The 14190-nt window shown below is 45.9% G+C and overlaps 1 protein-coding gene across 1 annotated transcript in view; it reads left to right on the top strand.

Moving 5' to 3' along the window:
• The first annotated feature begins 1110 nt into the window (after positions 1–1110).
• Positions 1111–14190, top strand: part of MCCC2 (methylcrotonyl-CoA carboxylase subunit 2) — a 71681-nt gene continuing 58601 nt past the window's right edge. The window contains exons 1-4 of the mRNA XM_083151885.1: positions 1111–1352; positions 4798–4864; positions 11273–11357; positions 13255–13356. Of these exons, the coding sequence (XP_083008011.1) occupies positions 1221–1352; positions 4798–4864; positions 11273–11357; positions 13255–13356 (386 nt within the window). The 5' untranslated portion in view covers positions 1111–1220. The remainder of the gene's footprint in view (positions 1353–4797; positions 4865–11272; positions 11358–13254; positions 13357–14190) is intronic.

Below are 14190 nucleotides of genomic sequence, written 5' to 3' on the forward strand. Positions count from 1 at the left end.
TGGTGGCACCGGGCCCCTTTAACCCCTTGGGCCCCGGTGCACTGCACCGGCGGTAGTTCCGCCCCTGATTTGTACTGCTCTGTATAATTAATACTGCATGAGAACAGTGTGCCCCTAATGTAAATGTGTTTGTTTGATATTGTACAGTTGCATGCATTGCATATTACAGTGCATGCTACAGTACATAGGGATGGTCATTGGCCATCAGGTTTAAGGCCGATCTAGAATAGTTTTGCCATCAATGGGGGAGAATCAGATGGTTCCCCTCCATTGATGACACGGGATATGGTTACTAGGTCGACCCTATGACGGTCGACATACATTAGGTCGACCACTGAAGATCGACAGGGCTTTGGTCGACACCTGAATTAGGTCATCATGGCTAAGGTCGATAGGGTTGGAAAGTCAACACAAGCATTAGGTCGACAATGGGAAGGTCGAGAGTCAAAAGGTTGACATGAGTTTTCTTGTTTCTTTTATAGCCGACTTGTGCCGACAGGTGGTATTTCATACCCTACCATCCACTACAGCAGGTGGGAGAATATAATAGTGTCCAAAGCATGGGGAGACGCAATACACTTAGATGGTGTCTATGTTGACTATGTTGACATTAAGGCCAAAAAAAGTCAAAAACTCCTGTCAACCTTCCTATTGTTGATTGAATGTTTGTGTTCACCTTCCGACTATTTCAACCTTAGCTATGTTGACCTTTTTCTGGTGTCGACCTAATATGTCAACAATCAATGACCATATGAGCTGATGCCACCAGGATAACCAAATAGTTTTTATTTATTTTTCACACAGGATAACTCTGCCCGACATCCATGAAGCCCCGCCCCCAGGTTCTGATTGGCCCACGGGACCGTCAGTTAAAAAAAAATTGGATGACCATAGTAGATAGGTTAGGTAAAACCATCCATGGTAATTTATTATGCTACCATCGATGACTATTTGTACCATAGCCATCGATGGTTGTGATGTCGATGACAAGGATGGTTAGCCCTATAGTACTGCGTCTTGAAGCGTGCAGATGATGGGGCGGGGGATCCGGGGCAGCGACAGAGGCTGTGATTGGTGCAGGGGCAGGGTGTGTGCGCAGGCGCAGTGACAGTGTGTATGTGACAGGCGGGAGGTGTGTCCTCCCCCAGCCAGTGCTCAGCGCGTCCTCTCAGGCTCCCACCCGGCTACAGGGTACCGTGCTGGGCTGTGTGCATTCGGTCATGCTGCACACAATGGTGCCCCGGTGGGCTCTCCTGAGAGGCTTCTCCAGGGGGTCTCTCCGGCGACTCTACCACGGAGACAAAGTGGCCACAATCGGATCCAGGCCCGACACTGGCTCCCCGGCTTACCAGGTACATTAGGCCTGACAGTCAGGGTCACACAGCGGTAACACTGCCTCTGTCCTCCCCATCCTCTGTGCCATATACACCGGCCTGCACCTGGACCGGTGACTGCTGTGCACACATTGAGGAGCTTTAAATGGTTACATGCACATGTATGCCTCTGATCACATGCACATGTATGTCTCTCTTGTTTGTATACTCGGTTTGTATACTCGGTGTTTGTGTATATGCAATTCTGGGTTACAGTACAATAGAGTATAAGCTTGCAGCAGGGCCCTCCAAGTCTGTCTGTTGTTACCCAGTTCTATCACTATCTACAATTGTAAAGCGCACTGCGATATATAAGAAACTAAATAAAATGAATAGCAGCTGCTTAGATCCAGCAATTTTCCAGGTGTTTGCTGGATAAGGCTCCTTGTATATTGTACAGTACCCGCGGCTATATTGTTTACAGTACAAGTCCCTGTTCTGTAGGCTGAGCATATCCTGCTGGCTGTGGCTAATGTTCCCTGAAGGTCAGGATACACGTTTGGTTAAGAGAAATGTAGAACTCAAACTTGATTAAAAAAATTGTTTAATATAGAAAGTTGCAGACCTGGGTAGAATTCTGTCTGTAGGTTTAAAGCAGCAGTAATCTATGGGGTCGATCCTATTAGCTGGCTACACTTTACAGCAGCTGGAAGTCCCACAAAAGTGCTTGCTGCCCCATAAGGTAGAGAGTCATTTTGCTGCAAATTCATGAATGAGAGTTCAAGTGCTGTTTCCAGCATTAAAATGCTGTGGCAACGTCACCTCACATCAGGGGTGGGGAACCTCAGGCCCGGGGGCCGTATGCGGCCCCCGTAGCCGGTCTGAGTGACCCTCCCACCTGCCCGGCGGCTTTGCAGGGAGTCAAGTACAGGGGAATTCTCGCTAGAGGTTGGTAGTTCTCGTGAGATTCTTCTTAATCAACAGCAGCCGGAGACTGCCAGTCCTATTCTGCGGCAGCCGCCGGAGCGTGGGATAGCTGCAGCAGGACAATTTGTAAGATAACACATTAACATATGGTTCCTGAAGGATTTTTGGTACTTGTTTCCTAGCACGCACCCGTCGGGTCCCATTGCATACCTTAACTTAAGGTATGCGATGGGACCCGACCGACCCGATTTCGGGCTTTTTAAGAGCTTTCCTTACAATTTTAAAATCGGTCGCATCGCCTGCCATTATAATGGCATGCGACCGATGCGATGGACCCGATTTCACATTGTATTTAATGTTGAATGGCCGTATAAAATCGGTCGCATCGCATGCCCTTATAATGGAATGCGATGCCACCAATGCGATGGACCCGATTTTACATAGGAACCAATGTTAAATGGCCTACCATACCCAATTTTTGATTGTATACCCACCCTGATGGGTAATTTGTATGTGAAATGACCCCCCATTGTTAACGCCATGATCAACGCCAACCCGAAGCGTGGCGAGCGCAGCGTAACGTGTCCTCCGACCTTTTTATACCCCCCCCTGGCGTGGAGTTGATTTTATATAGTGTGGCGAGCACAGCGTGGCAAGCGGACGCAGATTACTTCACATATATTCCGCGTCCCCTCGCGGGGCTCGCTGTGCTCGCCACGCTTCGGGCTCGATGACTCCCTGCGCTCGCCACACTATATAAAATCAACTCCACGCCGACGTGGATAGTGGGGGTATGAAAAGGTCGGAGGACGCGTACCGCCGCCCCTCGCGGGCTTGCTGCGCTCGCCACGCTTTGGGTTGATGTTGATTGTGGCGTTAGCAATAGGGGGCATTTGACATAGTAATTACCCATCAGGGTGGGTAAACAATAAAAATGGGGTCTGGGGGACATTTAACATTGGTTCCAATGTAAAATCGGGTCTCGGGGACCATTTAACATTGGGTCCAATGTAAAAATCGGTCGCATCGCATGCGATTTGACAGATTTTTCCGACCCAATGGCATACAATTACAATCGGTGGTGCCGTGCTAGGAAACAAGTACCGGATTTTTTCCCCATACAAATGGCCGTTGGCACAAAAAAGGTTCCCCACCCCTGCCTTACATCCTTCGTATTTGATAGTATTGAACCCTAAAAGGCTGAAAATTGCTAAAGCTTTAACTCTGAGGGCTAAAGTTGCGTACACACTGGCCGATGTATCGGGCGTTCGTATGAGTGATATATCTGTGAAAGGTGTACAGTAGTTCGCAGATATATCGCATCGGCTGTGCAACACAGCCGATGCCCAATATATCTAAAGATATATCGGCGCATCCTGCTGTGTGTGTACAGCGATCTACTGAGAGCTGCCGGTGATTGACAGCTCAGCGGGTGGGGTTTAATTGGAGGAAAAGAGACGTGAATTGCAGCAGGTCCGATACAATGTGTGGTCCTGTGTGCATCACACTGTAGCCTGCAAGTCGCACTGCTGCACAAGCAATCTCTATAATTGGTTCTGAGCTGGGCAGGCTTGTCTGGTATCACATGCAATATATCTCATGCAAAAGGACCACATGCGATCCTGCCACCCAGAAAGGTCGCGGGGGAATCAAGGGGGATCGCTGGTGACGTCTGAAGGGAGAAGTCGCTGTAGTGTATGGCCACCATTAGTTATGGCAATAACATTATTTCCAATATTTTATATGTACATTACTAGTGTTCATTCTAGCACCCGCTATCTTTGAAAACCCATGCAGTTCCTGTTCCTTCCTGGGGTGTCGCTGTCTGCTGTGGTGTTTCTAGCACAAGTCTGGTTTGCATATCGGTGCTGATATACAGACCACACTGTGCTAGAAGCACTACAGCAGACAGCGACACCCCAGGCAGCGGGGTGCTAGAATGAACACTACATTACACCCTCCTCCTTCCATGTATGTCTGTTTTACCCAGTTTGTGCTTTCAGTGTTGTCAACATTTGTAAATGCAACGGAATCTGCTGCGCTATATAAGAAACTGTAAATAAATAATACCACCGGACTCACAGATTTAAAATATTTTAAAAAGATTATGATAACTATTGTTTATAGTCTGCACTTACCTACCGACAGCATAGTGACATGGAAATCCCTTTATAATCTTGGCAATATGGTATGGGTATGCCATAGGTAGACATAGAACTTAAATCATTGGTTAAATATAAATTGCATTCATGATTGTTTGCAAGATATGTTGTTACTGCTATGAAAGAATTGCTGTTGCCAATGCCAACCAATCAAATGTTTGCCTGTTGGCATCATGATTTCCTTAGCACTCATTTTTCGGAAATACCCTGTTGTTCTTATATACACTATATACTGCCACCATCTAAGGAGGTAATTGTACTGGATATAGTGGTGTAACAGCTTTGTTATATTTTTTCATCCATTAATTCATTTCCAATAAATAAACAATAGTACATTAGGTTTATAAACAGTATTAGTAAAATAACCAAATTTGCACTTGTTTATTATTATATAGGAAAGCTATGACCGGATGAAAGCCCTAGTAACAGAACTAAAGGAAAAAGCTGAAAATATACGTCTTGGTAAGTATCCCCATAGTGAACCCATGTGTACAGTAACTGGAGCTTGTGGTGTTTTTTGACCGATCCTATGATGACAATACTGGTAGGTATTATTTATTTATTTGTTAACAGTTTCTTATATAGCGTAGCATATTCCGTTGCGCTTTACAAAAGGAGACAGTGATACAACAAACAGGGTATTTACAGAAAGTCAAACTGTAGGAGGGCCCTGCTTACAATCTATAGGGAAATAGGCATTGATACATAAGGATAGATACTGTATTCTTTATTGCATCGATTCCACCAGAATGCTAGGTTCCGTGACTGGTTCTGGAATTTGATAAGCTTGCCTGAAGAGATGAGTTTTTTCAGGGAACGTTTATAGGTTTGGAGACTGGGGGAGAGTCTTATTGTGCTTGGGAGGGCATTCCACAGAGTGGGTGCAGCCCGAAGAAAATCTTGCAATCGGGAATGGGAGCGAGTAATGAGTGTGGATGAGAGATGCAGATCTTGGGAGGAGCGTAGAGGTCGGGTTGGAAGATATTTTGAGATAAGAGAAGATATATATTTTTTGTTGTAGTTTGGTTTATGGCTTTGTGTGTAAGTAAAATAATTTTGTATTGAGTACGGTAGAATACAGGGAACCAATGAAGTGAGTGACAGAGTAGCTTTGCAGACGTTGAATGTCTTGCTAAGAAGATTAGCCTTGCAGCTGCATTCATGATGGTCTGTATTGGGGAAGGCCAATAAGGAGACTATTGCAATAATCAATGCGTGAGATGATGAGAGCAAGGATTATAGTTTTTGCAGTGTCTTGTGTAAGGTAAGGGCGAAATTTGAATGTGTTTTTAGGTGCATGTGGCATGACTTTGAGACAGATTGAATGTGGGGTACAAAGGAAAGTTCAGTCAAGGATAACACCTAGGCAGCGTGCTGCTGCTGCGGGTCAGATAATCCGTTTCCAGTTACCTATCACAGTTCGCTCTCTGAGGCTAACTAACTCCGTCAGGTTAGGATGGTAGTTGTCAGGATGGTAGTCAGTCTGTGTCTCTGAGTGAGGGAAAAGTCTGTAGGTCAATTGGAAAGGTCAGGACCATGGGTAGCAGTGTTGAAATATGGTCTCTTATGCTCCAGCTCCTCGAGGTGGATTTGTTGGAGTGGAAATAAGTCTATTGTCCAAAGGGGCAAGAGTGGCGGGGGCAGATGGAGATCCGTAGGTGGGTGGTGAGGGTCAGTGCTGGGTGGCACCCGAGGGCGGCGTCCCTTACCTCTGGTGGTGCACCACCCGCACTTCCTGGGTATCGGTCCCTCGTTGCCGGTGTCTTGCTTCCTGGGCTGGGAGCTCAGTCCGGCTCCGGCAGCTCTTGGTCCACGGAGGCTACAACGCTGGCTGGCGTTACTTCCGGGTCGGGTGATCTTGCAAGATTTTGCCCGCCGGGAGTACGTGCAGCAAACGGAGCTCCGTGCGCTCGACTCCGTTTCACAGGAGGAGGCTTTGAATAGTCAATGGGTGGTAACTACTATTTAATGGCGGAAATTTAATTCTGTTTTTGAAATATTAAGTTTGAGGTGGCGAGATGATATCCAGGATAAAACAGCAGAAAGGCAGAGACACGGCCCAATACAGATGGGGACAGGTCCGGGGAGGACAGGTAGAGCTGAGTATCATCTGCTTACAGATGATACTGAAATCCAAAAGAGCTGATTAGTTTGCCAAGAGATGAGGTATAGATTGAGAAAAGCAGAGGACCTAAAACTGCACCCTGAGGTACTCCAACTGAAAGAGGTAGCGAAGAGGAGGTAGAATCAGAGAAACAAACACTAAAGGAGCAGTTAGATAGGTAGGATGAGAACCAAGAGAGGGCTGTGTCTTTAAGACCTGGGGATTGTAGTGTTTGTATGAGAAGTGTGTGGTCAACAGTGTCAAAAGCAGCGAGATATCTAGAAGAATTAGTAGTGAATAGTGGCCTTTAAACTTAGCAGTGACCAGATCATTCACAACTTTAATCCGTGCTGTCTCTGTGGAGTGTTGGGCACGAAAGCCTGACTGAAGCGGGTCCAGTAAGTTGTGCGAGTTAAGAAAGTGTATGAGGCGAGTGTAGGCAAGTCTTTCAAGTAGTTTGGAGGCGCATGGAAGTTGAGAGAGCTTGGGTCAGAATTCTGTTTTTCAGAATCGGAGTAATAACTGCGTGTTTGAACAATGAAGGAAAGACACCAGTAGAGAAAGAGAGGTTACAGATTTTAGTTAAGCTTGGGATGAGCACAGGAGACAGAGATTTACTTATTTGTGAGGGTATAGGGTCAAGAGGAGAGGTAGTAGAGTGGGAGGAAGAGAAAAGTGCAGATACTTCATCTTCATTCGTGGGATCAAATGAACTAAAAAGGGCTCAGGCATGGAATGGAGCAGATCACCAACTGAGTTAGAGCATACCAATTCATCTCTGATCTTGTCAATCTTATCCCTGAAGTAGGAAGCAAGATCTTGTGCATGGATAGTGGCTGGTGGCTTGGGTGAGGGAGGTTTGAGAATGGATTTAAATGTATTAAAAATACATTTTGTGTTAGAAGCTTTAGCAGAAATTAGAGTTTGGAAATATGTTTGTTTGGCAGTTTCCAGGGCATAATTATAGGACTGGTAGATAGTCTTATATGTAAAGAAATCCATTGGACTGTGAGAAATCCATTGGACTGTGAGATTTACGCTCAACATTGCATGAGAGATTTTTTAGGTGTCTTGTTAATTTAGAGTGCCACAGTTGGCGTCTAGGCTTACGGTGAGTGTGGTGGGTAACTGGAGCCACTTCATCCAGGGCTGTTTTGAGAGCTTGAGGTGGGCTTGAGATGGATTAAGTGATTTCAGTGTTTTTGAGTTTGAAGTACTAGAGGACAGCATGCAGGTGATAAGGTTGTGATCTGAGAGAGGGAAAGTAATATTGGTGAATTCAGACACTGAGCACAGTTTAGTGAATACAAGATCAAGGCAGTGGCCCTCCCTATGAGTCCATTGAGAGAGGCCGAGCGAGAAGGTTAGAGAGAGAAGTTTGGAGGCATGAGCAGCAGATTTTGTGCTATTAATAGCAATGTGGAAATCGCCCATGATGATGGTTGAGATGTCAGAGGAAAGGAAGTGAGGGAGCCAGGCAGAAAAATCTTCCAGAAATCGTGTTGGTTGCCCAGGTGGGCGCTAGATAGCTGCAACATGCAGCGAGAAAGGAGTGTAAATTCTGATGGAATGTACTTCAAATGATGTGAATGTGAGTGATGGAACCTGTATGGAACTGTGTATGTGAAGGATTGGGATAGTAATATTCCAACCCCACCTCCTCTGCTATCACCAGGCCTGGAGGTGAGTGTGAAGTGGAGACCACCGTGGAGGGGAGGCTGTGTCTGATTGTGAGAGCCATGTTTCTGTTATAGCCAGCAGGTTGAAGTTGTTTGAAATGAAGAAGGCGTGGATGGATGTTAATTTGTTGCTAACAGAGCGTGCATTCCATAATGCACATTTTAGTGATTTGGGGGGTGAAGGGAGGCATTTGATGTTTATGAGGTTAGCTGGATTACTATGTTCCTGAGATTTAGGTGTCTGCGAGCGGGGCAAGAAGCTGGGGCCTGGATTAATTGAAATGCCACCAACTAATAGAAGCAGTAGAGAGAGATAGGTGTAGCTGCAGGTGGTTTGTGAATGTTTTTTATGGCGACAGTTTGTGGATGTTATTGTCAATGTAGAGAGATATGTAAAAATCTCATGAGTGTTAAGAGGGTCAAGGATAATTGAGACAGAAATGTGTATAAAGGGGTGAGTTTCAGGGAGAGAGAGAAGAGACTGATTTTGAGAGAAGACCAGTATTAGCAATGTGCTATTGAGGCTAGTCCACTCCTATAACCATGGGTTAGTTTATTAACTGATAGAGATCATGTGCAGAATACCACAGGTTAAACCAGGGCTGGGCAACACCGGCCCTTCAGATGTTGATGAACTACACATACCAGCATGCCTTGCATCAGTTTCAGCATGGCCACATAGCAAAACTAATGCAAAGCATCCTGGGATGTGTAGTTCATTAACATCTGGAGGGCCGGTGTTGCCCAGTCCTGGGTTAAACAATGTGCAGCCAGTACACTAAGCAGTATCTCCGGATGCAGCCGGTACACTATGCGGTATCTCCAGGTGGAGTCGGTACACTATGCAGTATCTCTGGATCCAGCTGGTACGCTAAGCAATATCTCCAGGTGCAGCCGGTACGCTAAGAAGTATCTCCAGGTGCAGCCGGTACGCTAAGAAGTATCTCCAGGTGCAGCCGGTACGCTAAGCAGTATCTCCGGATCCAGCCGGTACACTAAGCAGTAGCTCTAGGTGCAGCCGGTACGCTAAGCAGTATCTCCAGGTGCAGCCGGTACGCTAAGCAGTATCTCCAGGTGCAGCCGGTACGCTAAGCAGTATCTCCAGGTGCAGCCGGTACGCTAAGCAGTATCTCCGGGTGCAGCCTGTACGCTAAGCAGTATCTCCGGGTGCAGCCGGTACGCTAAGCAGTATCTCCGGGTGCAGCCGGTACGCTAAGCAGTATCTCCGGGTGCAGCCGGTACGCTAAGCAGTATCTCCGGGTACAGCCGGTACGCTAAGCAGTATCTCCGGATGCAGCCGGTACGCTAAGCAGTATCTCCGGATCCAGCCGGTACACTAAGCAGTAGCTCTAGGTGCAGCCGGTACGCTAAGCAGTATCTCCAGGTGCAGCCGGTACGCTAAGCAGTATCTCCAGGTGCAGCCTGTACGCTAAGCAGTATCTCCAGGTGCAGCCTGTAAGCTAAGCAGTATCTCCGGGTGCAGCCGGTACGCTAAGCAGTATCTCCGGGTGCAGCCGGTACGCTAAGCAGTATCTCCGGGTGCAGCCGGTACGCTAAGCAGTATCTCCGGGTGCAGCCGGTACGCTAAGCAGTATCTCCGGGTGCAGCCGGTACGCTAAGCAGTATCTCCGGGTGCAGCCGGTACGCTAAGCAGTATCTCCGGGTGCAGCCGGTACGCTAAGCAGTATCTCCGGGTGCAGCCGGTACGCTAAGCAGTATCTCCGGGTGCAGCCGGTACGCTAAGCAGTATCTCCGGGTGCAGCCGGTACGCTAAGCAGTATCTCCGGGTGCAGCCGGTACGCTAAGCAGTATCTCCGGATCCAGCCGGTACACTAAGCAGTATCTCCGGATCCAGCCGGTACACTAAGCAGTAGCTCTAGGTGCAGCCGGTACGCTAAGCAGTATCACCGGGTGCAGCCGGTACGCTAAGCAGTATCTCCGGGTGCAGCCGGTACGCTAAGCAGTATCTCCGGGTGCAGCCGGTACGCTAAGCAGTATCTCCAGGTGCAGCCGGTACGCTAAGCAGTATCTCCAGGTGCAGCCGGTACGCTAAGCAGTATCTCCGGGTGCAGCCTGTACGCTAAGCAGTATCTCCGGGTGCAGCCGGTACGCTAAGCAGTATCTCCGGGTGCAGCCGGTACGCTAAGCAGTATCTCCGGATGCAGCCGGTATGCTATGCAGTATCTCTGAGTGCAACCAGGATCATATGGGGTTAGTGCTGGATGATATAGTACACCCAAGTGCACAGTAGTGGCAATGATATGTAGAATATACATAATGATACTTTGACCTTTAGCTTTAGTATCCTATACAGGAGACACTCAGGGGAATGTCCTTGACTATGGATGCTGGTGAGGAGAATATGCATGTATGCACAGTAGGTTGGATATCCTGCTTCTGGTGGTCCTGGGTCTTGGTTCCAATACAATAGAGTAGTACGCTCTGCTGAGGAAATCTATTAATTATGGCAGTGGACAAGTGAAGTTTTGTCTATATAATAGTTTGGGGATGCAGTGTGTGGAATTACTGTGGGGGCAGTGTGTGGAATTACTGTGCGGCGCAGTGGATGGCATGTTGAGAAATGTGCATTGTAAATACTTGGATGTACAGTAAGTTATTGACAAGGTGCACACAAATCGCATTATTACTGGTAAGTCATACATTAAGTGGGAAACATTGCTTACTATCGTAAACCATTGATATTCCTGGACTACTTAGAGTTGAAATAGTTCTCTATCAATGTATTCATTCTGTGTTCCATCCCACCAGGTCTGTGGTGGAGTACAGGGCCAATGTGATGCCATTCTTTTAATCCTATAATTTAGCTCCTCCCCATATAGAAATATAGAACCTCCCATGCAAGTCCTGCATTTGTCTCTGAATACCTTTGCCAGTAAACTCTGGCACTGGAAAAAGTTTGTATAACTTGCAGGCTAATCTCTTTAGTTGTGCGCTTATGGCACAAAGTTCTGCAATTTGTGTAGTTACTCCATACATCACCAATCAGACGTCGCAGCTCAAATGTAACATCACTGTACCTAGATTTGCTTTCCGCTGAGTACACTTATACATGTATTGCCATTGTAGGAGGAGGAGAAAAAGCCCGAACACTCCACACCTCAAGAGGAAAACTTTTACCGAGAGAGCGAATTGACAGACTTATAGATCCTGGGTATGAAACTTTTTTTTCTTTTCATTCAGTAAAAGTTCTTATTAAAGTTAATTATTTCTCCCTGTGACATCTTATTGGAAATAATATGTGGAATTATTTTGCAGTAATTGTATTCCCAAGGTTCACGGAAAAACTTTTAATTCTTTCAGACACTTCTTGATGATGAACACAATATTATTATCATTATTATAGGCACCACAAGGGTTCCGCAGCGCCTAGCAGAATACATAAAAGAGAAAAAACAGGAAAACAATGACTTACAGTAAAAGGCGCTTTAGACCAAGTACATGGTAAAGAGAGTTGCATCAGTGTACAGGACACTGAAATAATTATTATGGTGGTAGAGACCTAGGGTTTGGGCCTTGTAAGGAATGGAAAATATATATACTCAAAGAGAGGAAAGAGCACATGAGGTGAGCGGGCCCTGCTTACAAGAGCTTACATTTTAATGGGGGGCGGTTACTGCTCACAGTGCTACCCCTTCTGATATGAGTGACACATAAGGGGTAGCAGTGAGCAGTAACAGAAAGTTAGGATGAGAGACGGCTGGGCTTAATTAAGGAGTTGGTCTGGAGAGTCTGATGGGGAGGGTTATGTAGGGCACACACCAGAACAACCATGATCCTGCGACGATCGTGAAACGATTTCCTCGTACGATGGCTGCACGATGGATTGGAGTACACGATCTACACACGATCAGTACCCAATTCAATGTAGATGACAAATATTAAGTGCAGCAGGTAAAATCTCCAATCCAACAAACAACCGGCGGGGCCATGCATTGGGTCAGGTACAATGCTGCACTTTTTACATCCAGTCGGTCGTACAACGCGTTTAAATCAGGGGAATTGAGGTGTATACCCAGCATTACAGAATTGTAGAGATAAGGAGCTCAACAGCCAAAATCTTGGCAGCAAGAGTGGGAGGGAGTAACCAATTGCAGAAGAGGCGTTATGCATTTGTGGAGTGAAGAGAGCCGGTAAATCAGACACTGCACATCAGTATTGCTTGTTGGATAAAATAGTATTTAATGCTGGGTGATGTAGTTATCCTTCCATGTGCTGGTTCTTAAACGAAACACCCCACATCACAACAAAAATCTGTCTTTGCCAGAGTATGTTAGAATTCCCAGCAGATGGCAATTTGATAAAATCTTTCTATAGCTCACATATACTGTGGCTTATGAATTAAATGACAACAGTATATTCTGTCCCTGAGCCCAGTAAGCTCTGTCACCACAAAAAATAAGAAGTGACTACACGTTAGCACTATGTAATAAAAAGCAGCTGCTAATAAGAAAGCCTTGCTTCAGTGCTAAATATCCTGAGCTATTTCCACAGAAACTGAGACACCACAAGCATCTTGTTGCACCATAGAGCTGGTGCACCTGTGAGACAGACACAATCCCAGCATGCCCTGGGTGTTCTCCGTCAGTGTCACAGGCAACTGTGTACTTTTGTGCTATTTCACACGGTGAGCCACAATTACAAGGACAATTGCTGAGTATGCACACTGATGCAGTTATTTTAAAATAGGTCAGCAACACTTTGACATTAGGCCATTTCCCAGTTAGACATGCAGTACATGGACAGCAGACAAGGGATATGGTCAGCAAAGTCCACTGACAGGGTGAGTGGGCTGGTACAAAGGCCTGAAAATTTGAAATATCTTGGGGGGAAAAAAACTAAAATCCATGAAAGGTCAATGACCTGTGTATTTATCCGGCGTTCTCTGGAAAAAATCTTGGCAAAACACAATCACATGTAAGCGCCAACATCGAGGATAATTGTACCGCCCTGTCTGTGTTAATTAGCCGACGGTGTATAAGACTTAGACTACGACCTATTGGATACTTGCTTTCGTTTACAATGCAATGACATTCGATATTGTTTTTCAGATCTCCTTTCCTAGAATTCTCTCAGTTTGCTGGTTACCAGTTGTATGGTAATGAAGACGTTCCCGCTGGCGGTGTAATAACAGGAATTGGTCGTATATCTGGGTAAGAGGATTCTCAGGTTGGTGATTGAGATAAACTAATGGTGTAAAAGTTTGTAGTTAATAACCAGCAATGCATTCATAAGATAAAATCACTGTCATTTTTACAGTATTTGTGTGGCCCTGAGTAAACATTTCCCTGTAATGGTAATATGTGTAGTGAGCTATAGCGACCAGCGTTACCTTACTTACTGTAAATCTCACATGCCTAAATGCTGGTGCAACAAGCTGGCACTTTGAGCAATCTAGATTCTGTGTAGCTCAAGGGGAAACGCTCATGCTGAATCTCCCATGCTAAATCGCTGGCACAAATCTCCACGTGTGTAGGCCCCATAAGAATTCCTATAACCTTTGGTGGATGAAAGGTGTTATGTATAACAGGTACTGTGAAGCTGGGGGTGGCGGATGGTGTTCTGCTGATGCTTTCCACACCAATGCTGGGGTCTCGATCTACACTCTGGGGTCAGGGCACAGTTATGACCCTAAAAAGTAGCATGTATTCTCCTCATGATACTGTATACCAGTAACCCAATAATGAAGATCCAGAAATGTAGATGTAAGATTATCATGCATTCATCATGGTTTATAAAAGGTTTACGTTTGTTCTTGCAGCAAATCAGTGATAACCTATTATGTCAGAGCTCAGTACATTGGATATTGTTGGTACTGTCCCGGACCCCTAAATGTCAGCGATAACTTTGTCTTTGATCTCTTCTCTAATGGTGTGTACACAGGGTGAGATTCCCTTGCTATTCGACTTCAGATTCAATTGCTATGTAATATTTGCTAACTCTGTACTATTTACATAAAATTCATACAATCTGCATTAGACTTGCAC

This window comes from Crinia signifera, chromosome 1, assembly GCF_055691185.1.
Source record: "Crinia signifera chromosome 1, ASM5569118v1, whole genome shotgun sequence".
Lineage (NCBI taxonomy): Eukaryota > Metazoa > Chordata > Amphibia > Anura > Myobatrachidae > Crinia > Crinia signifera.